General features: G+C 39.6%; 2 protein-coding genes across 8 annotated transcripts; one reads left to right on the plus strand and one right to left on the minus strand.

Moving 5' to 3' along the window:
* Positions 1-328: 328 nt before the first annotated feature.
* dlx5a (distal-less homeobox 5a) lies at positions 329-4,495 on the minus strand. 2 transcript variants are annotated; one of them, XM_035993314.1, is made up of 4 exons: positions 4,372-4,495; positions 1,623-1,981; positions 1,019-1,203; positions 329-823 (listed from the first exon to the last, which is right to left on the minus strand). In XM_035993314.1, exons 2-4 carry the CDS (start codon positions 1,978-1,980, stop codon positions 509-511), a joined length of 858 nt encoding a protein of 285 aa, XP_035849207.1. In that variant the 5' UTR covers position 1,981; positions 4,372-4,495; the 3' UTR covers positions 329-508. The 2 variants fall into 2 exon arrangements, with proteins under 2 accessions (XP_035849207.1, XP_031179192.1); XM_031323332.2 differs by lacking the exon at positions 4,372-4,495 and having other exon boundaries at positions 1,623-2,180.
* A 486-nt stretch (positions 4,496-4,981) lies between these two features.
* On the plus strand, positions 4,982-25,805 carry ago2 (argonaute RISC catalytic component 2). 6 transcript variants are annotated; one of them, XM_031323271.2, is made up of 21 exons: positions 4,982-5,266; positions 6,780-6,827; positions 8,303-8,498; positions 8,949-9,069; positions 9,212-9,393; positions 9,729-9,865; positions 9,950-10,084; positions 10,715-10,802; positions 10,921-11,068; positions 11,190-11,309; positions 12,390-12,512; positions 12,671-12,804; positions 13,270-13,454; positions 13,908-14,067; positions 14,192-14,282; positions 15,133-15,327; positions 16,037-16,177; positions 16,483-16,584; positions 16,812-17,011; positions 17,496-17,630; positions 21,181-25,805. In XM_031323271.2, exons 1-20 carry the CDS (start codon positions 5,248-5,250, stop codon positions 17,602-17,604), a joined length of 2,634 nt encoding a protein of 877 aa, XP_031179131.1. In that variant the 5' UTR covers positions 4,982-5,247; the 3' UTR covers positions 17,605-17,630; positions 21,181-25,805. The 6 variants fall into 6 exon arrangements, with proteins under 6 accessions (XP_031179131.1, XP_035849203.1, XP_035849202.1 ...); XM_035993310.1 differs by having other exon boundaries at positions 8,318-8,498; XM_035993309.1 differs by having other exon boundaries at positions 4,984-5,266; positions 16,043-16,177.
* Positions 25,806-26,209: the final 404 nt, after the last annotated feature.

The following is a 26,209-nucleotide window of genomic DNA, read 5'->3' on the forward strand; positions in this document are numbered from 1 at the left end:
ATAAAGGCACATTCTTTCCCAAAAAGCAGATATTTTTCATCCCCATGTCCAAAAACTTGTTAAGTTTGTTTGCGTAATATTTTAAAAATATCTAAATATATATATATATATATATATAACTCACAGAACAAATATAAATTGTGGGTGTTATGACGATGTTCTAGATCCATCTCAATACGGAGCAGCTGTGATTTACAACCTTGTGTGGAAATGTCACCTGAGGCTCACAAGCATTATTTATGTCTGTAAGTCTTCGTCGTGATTTTCAGTGTAAATAACTGAGGGTTAAAATAACAAGAGACTGCAGTGAGGCCGGAGGTATCAAAGTTCCATTGTCCATTTAAACGTTTAATAGTCTTCCAAAATGCAATAAATTACATGCACACATTTACACATTTTACACGTTTCGTCTATGACTGTCATCAAATACATTGCATATTCCTCTGAAATTTGAACACGAGTCCCATAGAAGGAGAAAAAAAGATTTGAAATGAACAACAGGTTTTTTTCAATATAACGTCCCCGCTCCAAGAGCCAACGAGTGCTGTATCGAGTTAGGGGTCTGCAGGTGGGCAGTCATTGAGCTGCCGGCTGAGGTGTACCATGACCCCGAGTTTTCCAAAAAGTTAGAAGCCGTCGTATTGATGTTTTGTGGCTGCAGGCTGTGCGGCCTGGAGGGGCCCTGTGTGTCCCAAACGGCCGGGGACTGTGGAGAGTTGCACACCATGGGGTCGCTGGAGCTGGGGCTGTGCTCCGGTGGAAGCTCGCCGTTTTTCATAATCTTCTTCAGTTTTGATCTCCTGTTCTGGAACCAAATTTTGACCTGGAAAAGAGCGAAAAACAGGAGCATTAATATCTCAAATGTAACCTCAGAAACCATAGATTCAGAAGAGACACGGCGCGTAAATGCGCACAGAAACAAAGCACACCAAAACTGTTACTATTTTTAAACGAAGAGGCATTATAAACATTTAAAATAATGAAAATGCTTTAAGAAAAAAGTGATCGAAAATCCCACCTGCGTTTGCGTGAGCCCCAGCGAGGCAGCCAGCTCGGCTCTCTCCGGCAGCGCCAGATACTGTGTGTTCTGAAACCGCCTCTGCAGGGCGGCCAGCTGGAAGCTGGAGTAGATTGTCCGGGGTTTCCTCACTTTCTTCGGCTTGCCGTTCACCATCCTTACCTCAGGCTCGCTTATCTCTTTTTCTATTAAAATAATCATAACAAGATATAAGCATGTATGCTTATTACAAATTGCAATTGTCTTTTTTTAATCTTTTGTGTGGGTGTCGTCGCCTATATCTCTTAAATTCCAAGAAAATCCAATTTCATAAACCATATTATTCTATGCTGGCAAACAAGGAAAGCACGTGTATTCTCGTAATAGGCTAATCAAAAACCACATTGAATGACGTGGTTTCAAATAACATAACATAAATGACAATTTATTTCCTTGTTTAGCTTTAGGTTGCAGTTTCGGATTTGTATGCAAGAAATAAAAATAGTAAATAAGTTATAAAACAAGATGACATTTGACAATTCGGTTATTCAGTAAGTATATGTGATTATCCACTAATACTCTGCCTTATATATATTATTATAATGGGGAAATATGCAGGCCTTACCTTGTGGACTCGGCTGGGCTTGCACTCTGCTGTAAGTCCCAGCATACTGGTGGTAGGCGGGGGTCGTGTACGAGCTGTAATCAGTGTAGGACTTTGTCGAGTAATTTCCAGCGGATCCATTTACACCCGGGTACTGGTACTGGTAGGCATTGAGAGGCTTCCCGTACGAGGTGGAGCTGGGCGAGCAGTAGCCGTGAGGGACTCCACTGGCGGGACTGTAGTAGCCAGAATCCGTGGTGGTGGACTCGGGTAAAGTAGGAGATTCCTGAGACGGATGGTGCATGGTGGAGAGTTGAAAGGAGCTCTGGAAATCTGTAGTTTTTACACTCGGAATCCTCCGGTCGAATACTCCAGTCATACTTCGAGAGGGAACGCGTGAGTTTGTTTTATTTGATTAGCAACAAAAAAAACGAGGCAGTCTGACTCCAAAGTGGTGTGAAAACTACACTCGCATTGTTGAAAGGCTCTCGGGCCGTCGGGCTCTGGTGAAGACTGCAGCCAGCCCCGCAGCAAAGACTTGGTTAAATCCTAAATCGCGCTCTTACGCACTGCAGGGAGGATCTGGTTCCATTGGCCAAGGCGCACACACACACACACACACACACACACACACACACACACACACACACACACACACACACACACACACACACAGCTACACCCAATTCACTCAGCCAGTTTTCTTATAGGGGGGAAACCACCCGGGCTATGAGGCTGCATTGTTGTGTTTTTATATTATCAATCAATGGGAGCAATTAAAGTGTTGGCCGTGTCACCAATCGACGTTTTCAGGAGGATGAATTAGAGGGACAAAACCTCATTACCAAAACGGAGTCCTGCTGTAAGACTTAGCCTATTACGTGTGTCTTTGTTTTTCTTTATTTATGCATTTTTATTAAAATCAGAATCGACGTTATTCTATTTTTTTCTTTTTTACAGCCAAAATAACCCCAAAATGACAGCATCAAATCAAATGTTTCAATTATCTCACATTAAAAATAAATAATAGGACTACATAAAACAGAATAGCTTATTATTGACCACATTGGTTACTATTTTCTGTTTTAATAGTCACATAGGCTAAACCTGATTAGACATTCTAGCCCATTCCTGAAAATATAGACTTACATCTTAACAGTGTTAAATGTCCAATATATTGTCAGCGGATCCAATATTTAATGTGCTATATAAAATATATTCCATACATAATCTTTTTTTTTTTTTTTAAATCCATGCCAACTGCTCTTTGATTGGCGTGTATAAAAAAGCCAAAATTGACCAACCTCCGCAACGGGATAATTAAAGATTCGCCGTATCTTATCTCATCTTAAAACATGCTGCAGAGAATGCAAAATCAACGCTTAGCCCCTCAGTCTACACATTCAGTGGTGAACAGCGCCGACCAGTGGGCAAACTGGGGAGCTGCACTCTACGCTCAGCCTAATGGCAAACCCACAAGAAATATATTGACAAAGAAAAATAGATGAGGAATGTTCTCACATTATTAGCCCCCTAATAAAAACGAAGGAAAACACGCAATTATTCAAAATAAAGCTTAATAAAACCTAAACTAAAATGAACAAACCAAAAGGCTTTATTTAGGGCAAAATGTGTGAGGATAGAAATCACCAATACTAGATACGTTGTATTTAGCATTACATTGTACCAGTATATTGCCAGTAGCAATCATTGTACATTGTACCCAGTATCATATACACAGTGCATAGGAAAAGGATGGAAGACTTCACTGTGGAGACCAGGCTTTTTGAACTGCACTCACTTTACATTTGCAATAAGTCTGATGCTTTCATATCCAGTCTATAGCCTACGTTTCTACTATTAGCCTACTAATACCAATTATGGCATAGGCCTAGACACATAAGGCTAAATTACTTTTTCATTGCTCTTTTATTGCTTTCTCTCAACTCAACTCAAGTTTTTTTTTTTTGAAAATGTCTCTTATACTGTTCATTCCTTAACTGTGTACTTTACCTTAAAGGTCCCATGGCATGAAAATGTCACTTTATGAGGGTTTTTTTTAACATTAATATGAGTTCCCCCAGCCTGCCTATGGTCCCCCAGTGGTTAGAGATGGCGATAGGTGTAAACCGAGCCCTGGGTATCCTGCTCTGCCTTTGAGAAAATGAAAGCTCAGATGGGCCGATCTGGAATCTGCTCCTTATGAGGTCATAAGGAGGAAGGTTACCGCCCCTTTCTCTGCTTGGCCCGCCCATGAGAAAGAGAGAGACATCATGGCTTTCAAACGAGCAAAGTGGCAGTTGGTCAAGGCCACACCCCCACCCTCCACCTTGGCCCCCCTCTCTCTCCTCCTCAATAGCTACAGACACAGAAATGACACATCCTAAGTAAAGCTCATTGTGGGACTGGCTCTAGTGGCTGTAATTCTGCACCAAGGCTGAATTTCGGGAAAGAGACTACAGATATTACAGTATTAGGGGACCACTAAGACCTATATAAAAGCATCCAAAAAGCAGCATGTCACAGAACCTTTAAGACCAGTGCTTTTATTCCTGTAGCCTACCGCCTGTAGAAATAAATAAATATAGGACTACATCTGGTCTAAATTGTAGGCCTATTGCTTTTCTACTGCTTCAAGCCGGCAAGTAACCTCAACAAACTACTTTGCCTTGTTGAACCTTCTGCACCCATTGCTATGCTTTTCTTGTATCAATAACTGAACTAGTAAACAGGGCTAAGTGTTGTAAGATTGTTTAAATACTTATCTTACCTGACATTGGTACCCCGGAAACCCCCCCCTCCCCCTCCATCGAGGCCACGAATTTCTTCCTGTGGTGTCTTGCTTGTGGCAAGTTTTTTCTAACTTGGTTTGTGGTTCACATTCTTTTTAAAACTAGGCCAGTGTTGTTGTATGCCACATTATACAGGGTCATGCTTTTTGTTTTGTAATCAGAAAAACTGCCTTTGCTGTTGTTAGATTTAAACTGCGCCTGATACGTCTGACGTCACTGAAGAGTTCAACTAACAAGATAGTTCCCCTCCGATTCACATAAAACGTTGTCCCTTAAAGCAAATTTGAAGCGTTTAACGCGTGTCACGTTATACGACTAATAGCCATGCTAATAGCATGAATGTGTCATAAATGTCAGTTTATCTAAACTGTAAATAATGTATACAGAAACAGCACGCATTGTACTTGTTATATTTTTCTTTTATAGAATTGTCAAGCTTCGATAGATGTCACGAATACTAGCTTTTTAACAACTTAAGCGCGAGTGGAACAAATAGATAGCTCCATCTGTGAGATAAAAATACAAAAAAAGTAGAACCATGACGTTTTAGGCTGTTTAACGGGACCAAAGACGGAAGTAGAAGGGAGGGAAATATCTTGCCCTGCATGGGTCTTTTCTGTGCTATCTTTTCTCTCGGCTCCCGTTTTGTGTGTTGGGGGGATGGGGCCGCGCCGAGGATGAGAGACTCCAAATATTTACCACTTGGCTAACTAAATATCTTTATTTGCGAACTGAGCTTCCTCTCTCGCTCTTGTATATACAACTTTTCGACCACGCATGAGTTTAAGTGGAATTTGTCCAAAATAAAGTGGAGTATCTGTACGTCCACGACACACGCTTAAAAACTCGACAAAATGTATTCCTCTGCTGGAGGTAAGTGGTGCAGCTAACATTAGCATCGGCAAAGTGATGCAGCTAGCAAGAATTAACACACTAGTTGCAGCATTTAGCTGCTACATTGCCGAAACACAGTCTCGACTGCGGTCATTTAGCTACCTTACTATTATTATTATTGGTATAATAAAACTCAACAAATGCTTTGATCAAGAACATGTCGTCCCAGTCTTAAGTGGAGGCATTAGTAGTAGAGGCAAGCTTAGCTAGCGTGCAACAACAAGAAGCTGCTGTTAGCCAAGTTAGCTTCAACGGTGCCTCGTTTTCTGAACTTGTTACTTTAGCATCCCGTAATTTTACGACGTGGTATCGATTGGCGTATATATTTATTGTTAAATCATACAAGTTTAAACACGGTGATATTTGTTATGACTGTCTCGTAGTTTAACACTAAGTACAGAGTTAAAGCAATATTTAGCGGCCGACCATGCTATCTAATCTTATCACCAATCTTAGCTATGGTTAGCTAACAGTATCCAACTTAAATTTGGTAAATTTAGTTAAGTTGCACCGTTTATGTCCACGATAAAAACATTCCCGACGCCATCATATTGCTCTGTCAATGTACCACGGACTTTGTGACATTGAACATATAAGGGGATGACGAGAAGTAGGCATATGAAGTTTGACTGATGCTAGGTAACGTTACAGTTACAGTGTAGCAGTTCAGAATCAGAATGAGATTTATTGCCAGTAAAATTTCACTTGCATGGAATTTGTCTTGTAGTGTTGGATGCACCCAATAAACCTATGTAAACGGAATAAACAATAGAGCAAAGTAAACAGTTAAGGACATATATAATATAAATATAGAATATAAATATTACAATACAAATGTATGTAAAAGACACTATAAGAAATAAATACATTTGACTCTCATTTGGCAATTAGACTAACTATGTTAGGATATTGCCGCTTTTATTATATAAAGGTTTCTCTCTGTCGTTGGGTTTTTATCCTGAGGAATAAACAATCAGTAGTATATTTCTCTTGAATTTATTAATTGTTTTAGGGTTTGTTTTCTATGCTGCTGGATGGATCTCTGTTTCCTTTGTTGTACTAGAATATTAGTTTTTGCGTGTAGGATCAGGCTATTTCCAGGAGAATGGGTGGCTTCAGCAGAGTTAGATTGCCAGCTTGCTTGATTCCTTCTGTGTGCATATTGATAAGAGTTTGGATAAGTCGCCCTTGATTGTGGACGATGGTGTTGTGGATGGTGTTGTGGAAGCGATAAGAGAGCAAGACATACTGAAAGTGTTTGCAATGGAAATGTACGAGTAAAGATGAATAGCACTATGTACTTTGCCTCTTCTTGCCACTTGCTACATAAGTAAATTGTTCGTGTTCACTTGTCAAGCTGTAAACCTCGATTTCTATCATGTTTTAATTGACTCAAATGTATGTTTTTTACCACTCTATTTAAGTACAGTGTGTATCAGATAAAGTGGATTTTTAAGCATTCATCATAACATGTTATATTTATTATCTGTAGTCACCGAGATGCAAGAGGGACCCCGTTCCTCTGGATCAACAGGCTCTGGTAAGCTTCACCTATATTTGTGCGTTCAAGCCTTAAACTGGTCCCATTATTGGTGTCCAGTGTAAGTTGCAACATCTGGCTTTTTTTACATTGTTCAAACATTACAGTATGTAGGCTACTCATCTGAAGTACAATTTAACCTTCTGTCTGAATTAAGAAATTGTCCAGGAAATTGGACACGCAATTTGGTGCTGTAGGTGATATTTTCAAGAAAACAATGTCTTTCTAAATAGTCAATATCCTCTAAATGCACCTTAATTTGTGCTCTGAATGGCAATGCATTTTTACACATTAAAGGTTAGTCGATAATAGTCACCATATGTTACTAGGTTTTATGGGTGTTATTCTGTTTGAATGAACAGAGCTGGAGCACAAAGATAAGGCACTGAGGGCAATTGAGTGTGCCCTGACAGTCTCACTGTTATACCTGAAGTTGCAGATATGGAGCTTCTTGGTTCAGTGATGAAAGCTTAGTGTATTTTCTCCAGGATAATACAAAGAATGGATTACCCCTCAAAGAATCTAAACAAACTTCTGATTTGGAGCTGGGAAGGTCCAAATACTCACATAGCTCATTGACGCCAGCCAACTCACAAGCTCAATAGTCACTGTCTGGGGACTGAGCCGACAACCTCCCTGTCACACGCTTGCTTCTCTAACCTTTAGGCCACCACTGCCTACTAGTTGACATGGCTGAACAGGTTGTGCAGAATTGGTTGAGAGATGTCACACACAACATCTCTTAGATCGTTTTTGCTAAAGGTAACCATTAAAAAGAAGACCTTTTACATCTCTAATTTGGCATTGTAAGAATTAGAAAAATCCTCAGTCATTCCTTTGGTAATGTGTTAACATCAAAAATGTTTAACTGGAGAAAAACAACCCTTCACAACCCCATCACATACCCTTCACCATACTTAGAGATTGGCATGGGGTACTTTCCATAAAATCATCTCTCAATGCAAATCAAACCAGCTATTAGGCTAACTGAAATAAAACCATGCCAATCTCTAGGTATGGTGAAGGGTATGTGATGATGTGGGGCTATTTTAATTCCAAAGGCCAAGGGAACTTTATCAGGATGCATAGTATCCTGGATCCATGAAATAACTGGCCGTTAAAAATAAAAATCTGCCTGCCTCTATGGGAGTTTAACAGGGGTGTACTTACTTATGCCCCCTGTATTTTAAGGAAGAACATTTATTTATTTACGATACATTATTCATTCACAAAGAAAATTGGTGTCCTTAAAGATTGGATTTTCCTCTTTTTTTAATTAAGGCATTAAGATCAATTTCCTAAAGATGATTTTTTTATTCCTCTTTTTAGTCAACTTTAGCATGGGTGTCCTAATTTGTTCACATGACTGTATATATGTATTGGGTGAAAACATACTAATTGGGCCTTGATGGGGAAATGTTTGATGTCTGTATAATGTGATCCTAATAATGCAATTTGCACATTTCCTACTTTTGACCCCCCTGTTGTAGACCCGCCATCCTCCCCAGTGCCAGAATATGTGTTCAAGCCACCATCACGGCCGGACTTTGGCACCATGGGCAGGACAATCAAGCTCCAGGCCAACTTCTTCGAGATGGAAATCCCCAAACTGGAGGTCTACCATTATGACATCGACATCAAGCCTGAGAAATGCCCCAGGAGGGTCAACCGGTATGTATATACTTCATCCGCAGCCTTTGGCATGTAGTAGATCAGTTGTTGGAATTAGGGCTTGGCGATATGGAGAAAATCAAATATCACGTTATTCTTGACCAAATACCTCGATGTCGATATTTTGACGATATTGTATGGTTGACTATTGGTGCTTTAACAAAATGTTATTTACACAATGAGATTTTTGATAAATAATCTCCAGAAATTATTGAATGACTTAGTGGGTAAAGGTAAATAAACAAACAGCTAGAACAGTCTGGTAAGTTCAGAAAATTACATCACTTTACTGTAATGCAGCCTGTAAAACCAGGATAAGACAACACTTACCGTATTACGATATCCAACATCTAAGACGATATCTAGTCTCATATCGCAATATCGATATAAGATCGATATATTGCCCAGCCCTAGTTGGAATGTAATTTATTTGTTTCATTTTGTTCTCAGTGAAATTGTGGAGCACATGGTCCAGCACTTTAAAACACAAATCTTTGGTGATCGAAAGCCAGTATATGACGGGAGGAAGAATCTCTACACTGCCATGCCCTTGCCCATAGGCAGAGACAAAGTATGTATTATTCAGTACAACTTGCAACAATAAAATCTCCATTTTTGAAGAAATTGCTTAAACATTTGTTAAAAAATGTTAGTCTTAAAATATCACAGCGGTGCCTCTTGTCTTTTTCATTTCTTGCCCATCTACCACACAGGTGGAGCTTGAGGTAACCATTCCTGGTGAAGGCAAGGACCGCAGCTTCAAAGTTTCCATCAAGTGGATGTCCTGCGTTAGCCTGCAAGCGCTGCACGAGGCACTATCAGGGCGGCTACCCAGCGTCCCCTTTGAGACTGTCCAAGCCTTGGATGTGGTCATGAGACATTTGCCCTCTATGAGGTGGGTTTTTATTATTGAACAATGATTCATTTATGGATGATTGATTATCCCATATTTGTCGTAAAAAAAAAATGCTCCTAGCTATGCAACTCCATTGATATAAGTGAAAATGTGGTCGCACAATATGAGTAATTACCCAGTTGTATTCAAATAAACAGAAACCAAATTAATGTACCACTGTGATGAAGGCATTCTAACTGAAAGGGAGAGAGTTAAGACTTCTGTTTAACTGTTTTCTTTATTAAGGGTTTGTTATTTTAACCAGTTTGTTGAATAACTTGTGTTTTTTTAGAACATGTTAATCAGGTTTTACGACTGACTGTCCTCTGTTACAGGTATACCCCGGTGGGCCGCTCTTTCTTCACTCCCTCAGAGGGATGTTCGAACCCCCTCGGTGGTGGCAGAGAGGTGTGGTTTGGCTTTCACCAGTCTGTCAGGCCTTCCCTTTGGAAAATGATGCTCAACATTGATGGTAACTTTCCTGCTGATTGCAAACATGTTGTGTGAAGTAAAGTTGTTTCTATGACTCTTACCTGTGTGCTTGTTTTGTTTCCAGTTTCTGCCACTGCATTCTACAAAGCCCAGCCTGTAATTGAGTTCATGTGTGAGGTCTTAGATTTCAAAAGCATTGAAGAACAACAGAAGCCCTTAACAGACTCTCAACGAGTGAAATTTACAAAGGAAATCAAAGGTAAGTTAAGCTCAGGAGCTGAACTCATTAGATTTTGGAAGTCAAAGCTCACAAAAAGCGTTTTTTGTCATAACTCATGAATTTCTACGCTAATTATGACATTTCACACACATGTCTAATAGGATACAATGATGAAGTGATGACATTTAATATCCAAAAGGTCAACATCATATTTGTTCTGCAAAATCCCTTTTCTGGCATAATTAAACGCCATAGCTCAGGAACAGAAGATTCTGACCATAGTTTGGAGATTTGGTCGGATTCTGAATTGGTGACACTAATTTTGGGTGCCCACCTTGAAACTGTGGTGCTTGTATATATCTTCTGGTCTGTTGGGTTGAAGATGTGTGTGTGAAACATCCATGTTTCGCCAAAAATACAGTTAATACCTTTTTTATTGAATTGCTTCAAAGTCTACACTACATAACATATGAACCTGGACAGAAATGGATGTAAACTGCAACTTCACTGGTTGGCGTAGACATACTACCGCAAGGCGGTAACTCTAGTTTTTCCAGTAAGGAGTTGTGACCTATGTCTTTTGTCACAGGCCATTAAAAATGAGCTTTTATTTTTGTTTTTGGTTATTTTTCTAATTGTGTTATCCTTCATCGGGATTCCTCCTTCCAGGCCTGAAGGTGGAGATCACTCACTGTGGGCAGATGAAGAGGAAGTACAGAGTGTGCAACGTGACCAGAAGACCAGCCAGCCACCAAACGTAGGAAAGCTCTTCTATACCATCATGTTGTCGATGATAGTTTTGTCGGATTATATGAAGAAAAAAAAATTGCTGTATTTTTCTTCCTCTCAATTTTCTGCTGTGTGCTTCCCCTTAGGTTCCCCCTGCAGCAGGAGAACGGCCAAACTATTGAATGCACAGTAGCACAGTACTTCAAAGACAAGTACAAGCTCATTCTGAGATACCCTCACCTTCCGTGTCTACAGGTGGGACAGGAGCAGAAGCACACCTACCTACCTCTAGAGGTAAGCATCACTACCTCCTGTACTTACTTGCTTTTCGAAAAAGTACCCAATTTAATATTGATTTTTCCTCCTAAACCTGTTTTGTGTGTGTGTGTGTGTGTGTGTGTGTGTGTTTCTACAGGTGTGTAACATAGTGGCAGGACAGCGCTGCATCAAAAAGCTGACAGACAATCAGACCTCCACTATGATTCGTGCCACAGCCCGATCAGCTCCAGACCGCCAGGACGAGATTAGTAAATTGGTAAGTTGTTGTGAGATAAAGGTTGACTTGAAGGCACAGTGTTGCCACTGTCACGAACACAATGGTCCAATATTCAGTCAGACTCAGGAGTCAAGAAAATTACTAGCAGCAAAGGAAAAGAACAGAAATGGTTCAAAAATGTATCAAGATTCGGTGGCTAGGCAGCCTGTTTGCTTGACTGATTTTCAAAAATAGGCTTTAGTTGACTGTTTAGGTGAGATAAGAAAAAGTTTCTGCCCGTGTTGCCAAGTTTTTCAGTTTGATGCCAAGCACAGGCTTGGTGGTGTTTGCTGATTGGCTACTGGAGTAGAAGGTTCATATGACCTTGGTCATACTTGGCTGGTACCATAGCGGCCTACCATAGTTTTCAGCCATCATATTATAGATGTGCGTACGGTGAACTGTATACTGCATATGGATTCACACCAACACTGCCACAGCAACACATTGAGAATTCTGCTTAGAAAGTTAGGCTAATTTGAACTAGAGGTGTGAATCTTCACTGATCTCCCGATTTGATTCGATTACGATTATCATGTCCGCGATTCAATTCGATATCTCGATGCATCACGATGCGTCAAATACATTTTTCTATTAAAGCCATATAGGATATTTAATTCATAGCTTTTCAAGCTTCAAAAACACAACATTCTGCAGTGCTCTAATACTAAATAAATTGGATACATAAAACTACAGCACTGAGCACATGGCACTTCCTGAATGTGCAAAACATAACAGATGTACATAACATATGTAAACAGAAATGTCGTTAGGCCTACATTAAATTGTAAACAGAAATAATCGATTATGGCCCGGTCGATTATCGATGCAGCATCGTCCATGTCCACGATTCGATGCATCGATTATTTGATTAATTTCAACACCTCTAATTTGAACTAAGGATTAGTGATATTTATTGATGTTTTTTATATGAATGATTTTAGTGATAAACTATAAACATTTTATATTAAAAGCCTTTTATATAACACTACTATAGTTGAAGAAAAATCTTAACTTGGTTAAGTTTGCAGGAATACAGATGACATTTACATTTAATCAACTGCTGTTTTTTTTTAATAGATGAGAAGTGCCAATTTCAACACTGACCCTTACGTTCGTGAATTTGGAGTGATGGTGAGGGATGAGATGACAGAAGTGAATGGCCGTGTCCTTCAAGCACCTTCCATTCTGTATGGAGGCAGGGTATGTTGATCACCAGTTTGGATGTGTCGATAGTGACCTGTACGTTTTTTTTTTTTTTTTTTTTCAAATTAATGTATCTGTAATATGTTTTGTTGGAATAACTTAATATTGTGTACAGTGAGGAGCACTTATAAGGCTGCTGTCATTACAAATTGCAGAACAAAGCAATAGCCACACCAATCCAGGGAGTATGGGACATGAGGAACAAACAGTTCCACACTGGCATTGAGATCAAAGTGTGGGCCATCGCCTGCTTTGCACCACAGAGGCAGTGCACTGAACTCCTGCTTAAGTAAGTGAGATACATAAAGTGCATGTATTTCATGTCATTATGTACATGTGCTTCTTGAGCAGACTTAAACATCCCATTGTATCTGGGTTTTGTCTTTTTTTTTATAGATACATTGTGGTTTCATTTATTTGTTTATTTGACAGGGACAGTGCTCATTAATCAACCGCAACGCAACTGTAAATGAACCAGAGTTAGCTCAACAGGCTAGTTTTCATCAGAGTAAACATAATGTCCTTAATTTTCCACATACAGTATTGTTAAGCTAAAAGAAGCATTTAAGTAGTTGGATGTATTGATTTTTGAGCACTCAAGTCAAGATATACAAGGTAGCTCAGGGGGCTCACAACTGGACTTGGACTTGTTCATGCTTTGATGTTTGCCTATCGCTTTCCATTACTTTCGCTTGAAACCTAAACCGCTAAATCTAACTGAACTGTGAATAAACAACTTCCTAATCTGTCTCAGAGCATTCACAGATCAGCTGAGGAAGATCTCTAGGGATGCAGGCATGCCCATCCAGGGTCAGCCTTGCTTCTGTAAGTACGCCCAGGGAGCGGACAGCGTGGAGCCCATGTTCAGGCACCTCAAGTACACCTACCAGGGCCTCCAGTTGGTGGTCGTCATCCTACCGGGGAAGACGCCCGTCTACGGTGAGGGATCCACTCATGCAGTCTGTTGTTATGTCATTTGGTGCTGCATGATTTATATTCCTGCAACAGAGATAAGATACATGCAGGACTTTTTGTCAAGTGAAATCCTGACTGACTTCTTTCAAACTGCAAACATCTTGCTGATTCCACAGGTTAAAGTTTCTATCGCTTATGTCTGCTAATGATTATTTTGCTAGAGTTATGGATCACTGTTCTTCGCAAGTATTTATCTATTTGTAGAGATCAGATTGACTTTCAGAGATCATATTGACTTTAATAATAATGTCATGACAGCATGCAATTAAGGTTGGATAGTTTTAGTTGTCATGCTAACTGACATCACAAACTCCTGATGTTTATACTAAAGATTTTGCAGCTGCAAGGCATTGCTTAAAACAAAACACTTTTTACAGATCAATTGATATCTATTAATGGTCCTGATGTGTGTTGCAGCTGAGGTAAAACGTGTTGGGGACACGGTACTTGGCATGGCCACACAGTGTGTGCAGGTGAAGAATGTTCAGAAGACAACACCTCAGACCCTCTCCAACCTCTGTCTGAAGATCAACGTCAAGCTGGGCGGTGTCAATAACATCCTCCTCCCGCAGGGCAGGTTAGTGAAGATACTAATAATGAAAACCTGAAATGTGACACCTATCAACTTTTATCCACGTTTTGAAAATATCATTTTTTGTGCTAAATTTCAATTGTGTCTACACTCTGCATTCTTGTTCCAGGCCATTGGTTTTCCAGCAGCCAGTGATCTTCCTTGGTGCAGATGTGACTCATCCGCCTGCAGGAGATGGAAAAAAGCCTTCCATCGCTGCTGTAAGTAACAACACAACATGCCCATCTACCTGTTTACAAAATAGTTAAAGTTGTTCTCCGTAAGATTTAATTTAGGTTGTTTTTTGCGGCAGCTTTGGCGTTAAGATGTAATTGCAGGCAGGTGTCGACTGTGTGTCGTCGGTAGATTGGCAGCTCTAACTTGCGCGATGCCTTCACATGCCCCAGTCCACACTGATAACAGTTAAGTCTATGAATCGCTAAGAGCTACTACATTTATCAAGATACAGGCCGTTTGGGGACACGCGCAGCCCTGGAGATGACAGAGCTGGGGAGGCAGCTAACGTGGCTAACGCGGTCAACAGTGCCGCTAGCGGGATTACTCACAGAGGCTATCAGGGAGGTGCAATGTTTTCCACAGTGAAGCTGTATTGACTCAATTTGCACTGTTGCCCGTATTAGCACGGTTAACCACGTAGCGATAGCATTCAATGTGACGCAAACACCCTACTAGCCACTTAGGCAGAATATGATATAAACCTTAGCTGACGAAGTGAAGCGAAAAGCTCCATGAGTGGGCAGGCTTCGCTGGCGGACAGCCGTTTCAAAAAGCCTGGACAGCCAAGTTGACTAGTACTTACTTTTTAGTTAGGCCATTATTTATGAGCCAGTGAAACGAAAATGTGTACTCTGTATGAATGACAATAAAAAGCTATCTATCTATCTATCGCTCTATCTCTCTATCACATTTTTGGGTGGAGGGGGACTTTAAGCTTCTTTCAAGTAATTGTTTTGTTTTTATGGCGGAACCAGTTATTGTGTGGCTGAGCTGCAGCAGAAAACCCCATAAGTCAATCCTTTCATTTGATACTAAATGATATTTCCTTTTCAGGTCGTTGGTAGTATGGATGCCCATCCCAGCAGATACTGTGCCACAGTGCGGGTGCAGCAGCACCGTCAGGACATCATCCAGGACTTGGCCACCATGGTGAGGGAGCTGCTTATCCAATTCTACAAGTCCACCCGCTTCAAGCCCACCAGAATCATCTACTACCGCGATGGCATCTCTGAGGGCCAATTCAACCAGGTGATACACATATCAGGGATGATGCAGAATAAACTATTAATATAAGAAAAATATTGACAAGTATGTTTGGGCACTAGTAGGGATGAACAGATTCAATTTTTTCAGTCTCAATACCCATACCTGGGCTTTAGGAATCAGCTGATACAGATTACTGATCTGATGCCAATAAGATGTATGCCTCACAGTGTGGATGGGACTGGAATCATTCTTTTATGTATAAGGCAACATCATTATGAGGTGCACCTGAATGCACCATGAGTTTACTAGTGGGGCACTTGAAAGCACCATAAGTTTACAAGTGGCGCCTGAACGCACCATGCAGTCCCCTCCACATGCTTTACCGTTCATTGTTTGTTTAAGCAGTGGCCATGTTAGCTGCACGCTACCGACCTGTAAGCTAGGCTGTGTTTTTTTTCTTCGGATAAGCGTAAGTATGCCGGTATGGAGAGAAGAAAAATCATCATATAGACATGAACATAGAATTGAATTGAATACATCGGCCCCATTGCACCGAAACCTGATCCAGCTATTTGGGTCAGTATCAGATCAGTGCATCCCTAGACACTAGTACCAGTACAAGAAATAATGTACTTAGCAGAGCTTAATGTTAATTCCTATATTTTTTTATATATATATATATATATATATATATATATACACCTACATCTATATCTAACTTTTTACATGTTAATTTTTAATATCTTTTGAGATGCAGGTCCTTCAGCATGAACTGCTGGCGATCCGCGAGGCCTGCATAAAACTAGAGAAGGACTACCAGCCTGGTATCACTTTTGTGGTCGTGCAGAAGAGACACCACACAAGACTGTTCTGTATGGACAGAAACGAGAGGGTCAGTAATGTGTTATTGGTAGAAGTGGGAGTTTTGTCAAGTAATTTGGTGACACTAGCACACACCAGCATTCAAACCTGTACTTGGAAATGGCATTCACATATATGGCATTCACGAAATTGACTTTTCTATAATAATAATAATAATAATAATAATAATAACAATAATAATAATAATAATAATAATAAAAATAGGTCAAAATCTTATGTGGTTTATGTTTGCTTCCCACAAAATTAAGTTTGTTGTCCAAACCTATAAGACAACCATCTAACTCACTAATGCATTTTTGTATGAATTTTTTACAGGTTGGGAAGAGTGGCAACATTCCGGCAGGCACCACAGTGGACACCAAAATCACTCACCCATCAGAATTTGACTTCTACCTTTGCAGTCACGCTGGCATTCAGGTAAGTTCTGAATCAGGAATTGAGCTAAAAAGTGAAACTGTGCCTGTGAATTATTTTAGGAAAGGAATTAAAGTTTAAGGTCAGATTTACTGGATTTTGAATTGACATGAAAAAGAAATGGATAATCTGCCAAATTAGCCAATTGCATAAGACTGTTGATAGTGTAGGCAGTGTTTCCAATCGTGGACAGAAAAGCAACACCTTTCGTCCATGATCACGCCTTGCAGGGTACCAGCAGGCCGTCTCATTACCATGTGCTCTGGGACGACAACCACTTCTCTTCAGATGAACTGCAGGTCCTAACATACCAGCTATGCCACACTTATGTACGCTGCACCCGATCAGTTTCCATCCCAGCACCAGCTTACTATGCCCATTTGGTGGCATTCCGGGCTCGCTATCATTTGGTGGACAAAGAGCACGACAGGTAAGTTCCAAATCACATACTTTTTTCTTTTTACTTTTCGTACAAACTGTAGCTACCCTTCAAAGTATGTACTGTTGCATGCAGTATTCATACAATTGAGACATACTAATTATTCATAACATTGCACCTTGAACATTGACCCTCTTGCTCAAATATGCTGCGCAAAGAATTGTGGGTCCGAATAGCCAGAAAAGCATGCTGGCCTGCGTACTACAAAATCCGACGGGATGTAATTGGACATCTTGGAATTTTTGGCATACTGCATTTGACACACTATGTATTGGGGCATACAAAAACATTTTTTTGGCATACTAAACAGTATGGTTGAATGGGTATTGGAATGCAGGGAAGGACTCATAGCCATTTCCTGTGTTTGCCACCTTTTGTATTCTGGTAAACTGAAACTAATGAAACTTTAATGAAAACCCTTAAACAGTTTTCACACTTGTGTAATTAAAACTTTTTTTTAATTTTGCTGTTTCAGTGCCGAGGGCAGTCATACATCAGGCCAGAGTAATGGGCGTGACCAACAGGCCTTGGCCAAGGCCGTTCAGATCCACCAGGACACCCTGCGCACCATGTACTTTGCCTGAGAGCACACAACCCCAGGTTGCCATGGGTGAGAGACCCCACTGACGGAACACACTACCCCTCGCTGTCTTACTGTCAGCTGTGGATAGCATCACAGTGGTTTCACATAGTGATCGCCCTACCTGACATAGCTGTCCAGTTACCCATATGTCTACAATTGTACTTCAGCCCCTGACCCACCCAAATCAAGCCAGCTATTAGACTGTAAGATGCAAAGGCATCCCTCTTTCTTGGGGTTTGAGCTGGAAGAGGTTTTATTTACATCTCGTGCATTAGTGTGTGTTTGTCTTTGTTGTAGGGAAATATGTTTCAAAGTATGAAAGGAAGAGGAAAAGTTTGTACACTGATAGAAGAAATCTACAATTTCTAAACTAGTGGGCAGTATCATTATACATTGGGGTGATTTATAATTTAGAAGAAGCTGTTTACCCTCCTCCTGTTTTTTATTGTATGTTAGGGTCTTGGTGCTTGAAGGGAGAAGGATCACATTCATCAAAATATAAGGGGGCCTGTTCACTGTTTATACGCCTAAAGATTTGCTCTTCTGACAAACATTATTTATCAGCCAATCAAAGCAAAGTGCACTGACCAAAATGGGTACTTCAATCAGGAATTTGAGGGTTGTGTGATTCACATAGGGCACTATGTGATGAAAAGTGCCATTTGAGACCACCTTTCTGTTGTCATTTCTGTGTAAAACTATGAATTATTAGGCCCACATCTGCTGGGTTTTCAGTATTTGTCCTTGATTGACACTGATGACCATTTTATGCCAAATCTGGTGACAAATTACCAAAGGATTATTTGCATCAGATTTGTTATCAACCCTTGAACCAACACTTAGTTTATTCTGGATGAGGGCTTTTAGTGTTCAGATAGAGATTGAAACAACAGCAGCTGTACCCTTCTTTGCCTCTCGTGTTAGTCTGAACTGAAATAGTTTCACCAGTTACCCTATTCCCATGCCAAGACATGGTGTATTGGGACCGGTTCCCAACAAGGACACCTTTCTAATGTAGTCTGAGCCGTGTTGATAAAAGATCAACATAGAGGGGAACTTGACAAAATCCTTTTTATTTTTATTTTTTTTGTTCCCTTCGGTTTTTATAGCCTAATTTAATTTGAATCAGTTTTGTAATGAATATGCATGTAGCTGACTCATGTTTAGACACTTAGGCATTTGTGATAATTGTGTATGTCTTCCTTTTTAAACATTAACCCTACTTCTGTTTTAATGTAAATAGCAGCAGGATAGTGTTTTCTGCGGTGTCTTTGTCAGAGCGGGATATTTGTGTGGCGTCTCGATATCCAGCCATTCGGTACAGTGGAGTGAAAGCTGCAACATTTTAGAGTTTGACTGATTGAAAATCCCTAAAAAAAAAATATATATATATATAGTGTTTGCTCTATGAATTGGGAGCAGTCGTTGCACAAACGCTTGAGTTTTATGCAAATTACTTTTTGTGAGTCTTTATACTACATAATGTTGGTAATAAGGTATATTTTGAATAAGCTTTCAGTGGAGGCTGCTGAAAATATTAGCAATTTTTTTAATGACTGGCCCACATGTAGTCTAAATTAACACTGTCTATTTGTATACAGATTTTAAATGCAATTATTCTCTTGCCTTCTAAGACTTAGTCTTATTAAAAATAATTCTAGACATTTCCTAACATCCCACCTAAGTTCTACTACTAAGTTAAGCTGGCAACTGTTCTTATAGTCTTGATTGGAGGTGAGTAGTCTATATTTTCTAACTATGCATCATTTTTAACCAAGAGATTTAGCAGTGGGGCATCTCACATAAATTTGGTCATTTATAGAGGTAGATAATCAGGGCTTTTTGTTGTTTTTTTAGCATGTTGCATTTAGTAGCGTTTCTTAGTGCTTATCAGCATCTTCATGCCTTTCTAATGGGATGAAGCATTTGTGGTCATTTGTAACATTGTAGATTTTATAGCCTGAAAATTCGATGTATCCTTTGTAACACAATTTTTTCTTAGCCAAACAAGATTACTGACTTTTACATGATTAGTATTCAAAAGACATGGAAGCACAAAAGGACATCCTGATTCTAGGTGCTAGAAGTTTTCACTGTAAACCACCTTAAATCCTCACTGGACTGGTCAATGAGGCTTTTTAACTTGTATGCTAAAAAAAAAAAAAAAAAAAAAGATGCTTCATCATTTTGAGGATCTTTTCTCTCCCTTCGACGATCTCTCTGCGTTACCCTTTTTAGCCGCTATCTGTAAAGCAACTAGAAATCCGACTGACTGTGTTTGTGGGGCATTCTGAAAATCATGTACTTGATATTTACTGTTAAGATGTCAATATTGTTCCTATCGGTGCTGGTCTCACAACATGTAAATTTGGATGCACTTTTTGATAGCAGAACGTTGGTATGACTTTAGATGTGTGTGCCTCAATCGAAGCAGGAGGCTCGGCCATATTGCGTGACACTGGTGTAATTGTATGGAAATGGCTGTGTGTTCTACCTCTTGTTACCTGTTAAAGTGTTATGGTAACATCACACTGCTGGCCATTTCTGTATAATTACCCCTGCTATCTATCTAATTGGCATTGTTTGAGTCTTGCATTGACAGTAGAGGTTTTTAAACGCTTGGTGTGCATGTTGGTGAAAGCGCTTTCTCAGTTTATGTTGTTGTGTGTGATATTTTAGTTCATATTTTAATCAAACTGATAAGAGAGAATGTGTTTTGTTTTTTTCTTTTAGGGGTTTTGAGCGTTGAGCTGTATGACCAAATTCTTGAAGTGTGTTTGTTTTCACACACAGCTTTCCCTTCTTTCTTTCCTTTTTATTCTATGCACCAGTGAAATGACAGACTTTTCACACCCTGATTTTTCCACATCAGCAGTATAACAACAAATGCAAAGCCCACATCAGCTATGATCATTGCATATCCTGGAGTTGGAGAAATTGTAAACAAACCCTAGTGGTGCTGTTAGACTGTTAGAGTTGCTTGCAAACCTAAAACAATAGAGAGCAACCTCACCAGCCTGAAAAAAAGTCACGCACGTACTGAAATCCATGTGAGAATATGTTTTGTAAGGTGTGTGATTCAGGAAGTCCTTTGATCAGTAGTGAGAGTAAGAAAGTGTCTCCCCTGTGCTTTCTGACCACGGTGGGAAGTCTATGGCTGGAAAAGTTAACCCTCTCCTAGATTTAATTTTGTTTACGGAGAAGGAGAACCAAGAAATAAGTAGGAGGAAATGCAGCACTGCCAAGACACGACGTGCGTCGCCGAAACGTGTTACATTTTCCGACAGGTGCACGTCAGGCGACGGGTAGGTCCGTGTCTCCACGTACTTAGGTTGTCTTTTGGGGGAGATGGCTTTGTGCTTGTTGTTACTGCTCCTTTCGTGTTTTACATTACCTATACCAGCACCTTGAAATAGCAGATCAGAACGGCATTGCTTTTCCTGTAGATAAAACTCAAACATTTGATAATGTTGTTTTTGCACTAAACAAGAATGGTCTTTTGTAGCTGTTGCAGCATTAAGAGCATTTATCAGATGGCAGACTGATAAATGCTTTTTTTATATATATATATATTTAGAAAGGAGCAGTTGGCATTGGTGGCTTTTCAAAAATACAAGAGAGCACAGCCAACAGGCTTAAGAGCCTCTGTGTTCTGCACTTGCCATTCAGAAAGCCGCGCCTGCCGATCAAGAGGGATTCTACCTAGCTAACCAGCATTCAGCATGTCGTCCTTGTGAAATATCCTAATGCCTTTTTTAAATGTTAACGAAAGAGTGAAACTCGTAGGTGGATTGCCTTTGTACAGTGATGGGGAGAACGGTGCTTTATGCAAAACAAACTGACAGGTGTTGAAAAGAGCTCATTAGCTTTCAACAATAAGATTTCTGTAGAGGGGAGGATGCCAAAATGTTGTGTGAGGATGAAGTGTGCAGGAAGGTTTGACGGTCTCAGTCCCTGTTCAAGATGTGCATAGAACATGAATGCTTAAAGTAAGGCCTCTTTATGTGTCAGACACCCACATAGACTATAGCCTACCTATCTAGATTCAGAAAATGTTTTTCCTTTTTACATAAATCTGCATGATCATGATAAGCTAAATCAAGAATGAGTATGGAACAAATTAATAAACACACCAGCCTGGATGGCTGGCTTAGGCGTTCAAAACCCCTGCAGTGGTAACTCTAATGACATTACTTCATCCCACTTTGGCTGTTTTTTCGTATCTTTTCAAGTGTCCAAAACTAGGACAAAGCAGGTTGTTGAAATGGTTTGTAAACTAAATGGCATATCATAAGCTAATTGAATTGATTCAGTAATATTATTTTCTCGATACCAGGTTTTTTTTCTTTCTTTTTGTAAGTATGTTTAAATGTAGGGTTGAAAGAGGTTGAGATAAAATTCCTCCCAGGTGTAACGATCAGCCTGTTCACATGTTTTGGCTTTTGAATGGTCTTGGAATAAAATAAAGCCCGGCTTCCAATGAAGCAACAACCTATACATCAGTTTATTTCAAAACATGACCCTCTGTATAGTAATGTCTCACCTCCCTGCCTCTCATCCGTCTCTTGTAGAGAAACTATTACTGACATAAAGAAATCTCTTGTAGAGTAGAACCTATTTTCCTAGCTCCAAATGATAACAATGAATGTACTTAAAGTAGAGCCTGCATGGTTTGTAATATTATATAGGCTATCCATCCAGTGCATTTATATTCATGTTTGCTTCTTGTGTACAGCCTTTTCTTTTTTGGTGTTTTTCTCTTATTTATAGGCTTTAATAATTGCCGAAAGTACTCTGTTTTGTTCTTTAATACTCCATTGATTTAGATATTGCCCACATCACAGCTGATATCATTAATCGTTTCACTGATAAACAGGAGGTATACAAGTCTACAGTTGAGATGTCATTCTCTGGATGTTTGCTACTGTAGTTTTAGGAGGCAAACGTTTCTCACTGTTGCAAAGAGTAGTCCTCTTTCTGTTTCTGGCGTCATGCTTGTGTGAGGTGCTGTAACATACGAGTGTGTATATATGATGGTTGCTTTGGTGCGTGATCTCGTTTGCTGTTAGATTTTTTTTGGGGCTTTTGCTTAAGCCCTCCGGTCTGATATTCCTGTCCTGTAAAATCCTCACCACAGTTCAGCTCACTAACTCATTAGTGCAGTCAGTGCCACTTGAAAGCAAGAAGCTAAGGTTTTTGTTTGAGTGTTGCTTGTGTTCTTACTTTTGTTGATTGTATTGCTACACAGCTTTTTCCCCCCAGATTTTAACTAGTACACTTATGAATTTCCTCTTCCTATTCCTAGATAAACCTCTCTGAAGCCTCACTTTGTCCTTGATCATGCTAATGTCCACCCAATTACCTGTAGCCATGTGACACTGGTGCGGTGTCCTCAAGGTCTTTGCAGTTAACGTTTGCCTATGTTATTGTTTTTAGCTACAAGTCTGAATTATTGAGTATAAATTTGAATGGGGTAGTGGACCTGAGGGAAGTACCATTACGCTCACGTCCACTGGATGCAGCTACGTCGCATTTTGGTTGTCATGTCCGGTATTAGTCTCGGCTTCGATGTTTTCCTCTAATGCCACTAACGGGTCAAAGTTTTCACTCATCCAGTAACAAATCTCAGCATCTACTTCATGGGTTGGACCAAAAACATACAAAAATTCATTGTTCCCCAGACAAGGATTTTGGTGTGCCCTCAACTTTTCATCTCGTATCAAAACTTAAATTTGTCCAATACTGTGGTTTATGACCAAATACATGCAAAACAAATGACTTTCCCGTCAGCCTCAGCTGTACTTGTGTATTAAGTTCTAATTGTGAAGACCGGATATTATATACCAGGTATTATATTTGCCAGTAAATATAGCCATGTATAGTGAGAATAGGAACCGATGATCTCTGGCAGACGCAGCTGAGGCAGAATGTGTTTTAACTGCGTCCGGTGGACGTTTGGAGTTAGGCTTGGGGGCTGTAGGTAATCTGACCTTGACTGAGTAGAGCTGTTACCGAGCTTCACCAATCCAATCCAGTGCCATCCAGTTGATCTACATGTATCCAATCATGCATGACTCGTGGGTATTTTTGTATTTTCAAAGCATTTCTAGTCTTCATAATGACTTGGCTTTTTATTTACCAACTTGGAAAAAACTACCTCAGAGCAGTGTCAGGTGCTAGGTAATATTAGCCCTCATTTATAATAATGGTAACAAAATCAAAAATTGTTGTGACCAAACCAATACAAGCCAATATCGTGTGAGAGCACTGTTCTTTTCTTGAACCTTAATAAATGGAAAACCAAGTAATCATGTATGACTAGTTGGTTGCTTTAGTTGGTTACATGTTAGGGGACCAATTTTTTGTAATTGGGAGTCTCATTGTTTCATGTGAGTCCTTTTATTTTTCAAAAGATGGCGACAAAAACAACCCAGCACAACCTAGGACTCATTGATGTGGTGAAATTCATGACTGGATCATTTGTTGACAAATGTGCCATCATAAAGTAATTGCTATTCACTTTGACAATGTGTTGCCAGTAAAATGTTGGTGATATTGAGGAATGTTTGTAGCGGCAGTGAAGGTTTGTTGGAAAGATGTATGTGCAGCAATAATGTCGGTGTGTGGGCTGTGGGTCATGGTAATTAGTTTGTCTTTACGCCAGTCTGTCCTCTTTACGCAGGTCAAGACGAGGCTCAATACACATTTTGGACTTTTAGTTAGCAGGACAATACTTTGCAAATGGCTAGATTAATTTGTGTCAATATTTGGAACCATCCTCTTCAGTTTTTGTTTTAACAGAATGTTGAAATGTTAAGGTTTCATACTGGATAGAGCCACTCCACGTGATCAAATGCTTACATGTCTCTGCCGTGTTAACCCAGTACTGCAATAAAATCAGGGTGGATGTCCCTGTCTCCTACTCAGTTCATTTCTGCTTCTCCTACGATTAGCCAGACTCAACCGCATTTTTGTTAAGGGTATAAGATGTAGTTTTGCATGCGACAATTTACAAAGGGAATATACACATTTGAACATCTTTACAATGTAGCAGAACATTATAGACTTCAACGAAAGGTACATATGAGGCTGTGTGGCAGTTAACTACAGATAGTTGTAATTTAGTCCAAACTGAAAGTGTTTGTAGTCGTTTTGTGTGCCTTTTGTCAGATCTCTCTCTTCTCCATCTGCCCCAACATTGGGTTTGTGAGTCCTTTCAACACAATGGTTTTGACAAAAAGTGCTGCGCCACATATAAAAATAATTTCCATTTTTAATTATCATGCAACCTTGCGTGTAGATGCTGCATAGAATGATCAGTATTTGTGTTTTGCACTTTCAAAGCAGTCTCAAAAAAAGAAATGCCCCTCTTGAGGTTGGGCAGAAAGTAAAATGAAATAACTGACGAGGTATTTTATGCTTATCAATAGGAATTATAAGGAATAATATGACTTTGAAGAGCTTTTCTAAAAAGGTTGATATATCTATATATATATTCATGAAGTACCTCATAAGCCTGATATATGCTGCATTGACTTTTTTCTGTAGTGTACTTCATTTTGTCCATTAAGATTTTTAATTTTCCCCTTTTGGGAGGTTTGAATGTCACTACAGGCTGTGCACAGGCCACAACCAGTACATCTGACAGAGTTCTGTTGGAATAAAGGAGTTTGTTACACCTTGTGGCCAAATGATGATGTCATTTATGCAATTTCTACGCAAATCTCATCAGAATATTTCTCACTTGTAGCCACATCATATTTCTGTGCTCTGTCGTATTGTTTTTGCATTTTCTGTGTCTGTGTAGCCAAAAAATATCGGGTTAAGTTGACGAAGTGTGTGGTATAACACGACTGTTGACTCAGGTATTGTCGTGAAAGGGCTGTATCTGCTTACTGTGTCCCTGTCCCAACGCCCCCCCTCCTTCTGCACCTTTGTCTTAAAATAGCCTTAGATCTACATGTGATGTTCCTATTTGGCCTTAAAAGTTGAACAAATTATGCACTACAATTTCACAGACTTGACAGAGCGCTCGATTCCCGTTCAGACACATTTCTTGAAGAGTTTGCGTCGCATCATTGCCGTGTTATCTACCTCCTATGAATGTAGGGGCTGTCCTGGAGTTGTAGTCGACTGCAAAACTTTTGCTTTTCTTGCTCATTAAGGAAAACAGACAATCATCTGTAGTTTCTTAAAAAATATTTTGCCCTATTCATTCATACATAGTACAAATTCCAGGACACTCCATTTTTCATGATATATATATATATATATATATATATATATATATATATATATATATATATATATATATTTTTATTATTATTATTATTATTATTATTTTTTTTCTCATTGGCCATTTTCATTTTATACATTGTGCTTTTTTTTTCATTGCAAGCCATGTTGGAGAAGCAAAGTGACCAAAGTCTCTTGGCAAAGGCAGCCCTGCACAGCCATGTGAATTCAAACCTCCCTTCATTTGTGTCATTTTGAGCTCAGTTTTGAGTTTTATTTCTCTTTTTCTTCTCCCTTATTTAAACCACGACATGCCAAAACTGAATTTGCTGTCATTCCTGTTCTGGTGAGGGTCTTTATGTTGCTGATTT

Source organism: Sander lucioperca, chromosome 16 (genome assembly GCF_008315115.2).
Source record: "Sander lucioperca isolate FBNREF2018 chromosome 16, SLUC_FBN_1.2, whole genome shotgun sequence".
Taxonomy (NCBI): Eukaryota; Metazoa; Chordata; class Actinopteri; order Perciformes; family Percidae; genus Sander; species Sander lucioperca.

Bases quoted from the DNA above. Each gene is read 5' to 3' on its own strand.
- ago2 (XM_031323271.2), top strand. The intron at 9,866-9,949 runs GTAACTTTCCTG...TTTTGTTTCCAG, and splicing joins AATGATGCTCAACATTGATG to TTTCTGCCACTGCATTCTAC. The intron at 16,178-16,482 runs GTCAGTAATGTG...AATTTTTTACAG, and splicing joins GTATGGACAGAAACGAGAGG to GTTGGGAAGAGTGGCAACAT.
- dlx5a (XM_035993314.1), bottom strand. From the start codon at position 1,980: ATGACTGGAGTATTCGACCGGAGGATTCCGAGTGTAAAAACTACAGAT. The intron at 1,204-1,622 runs GTAAGGCCTGCA...TTATTTTAATAG, and splicing joins AGCCCAGCCGAGTCCACAAG to AAAAAGAGATAAGCGAGCCT. The intron at 824-1,018 runs GTGGGATTTTCG...GCTCTTTTCCAG, and splicing joins TGGGGCTCACGCAAACGCAG to GTCAAAATTTGGTTCCAGAA.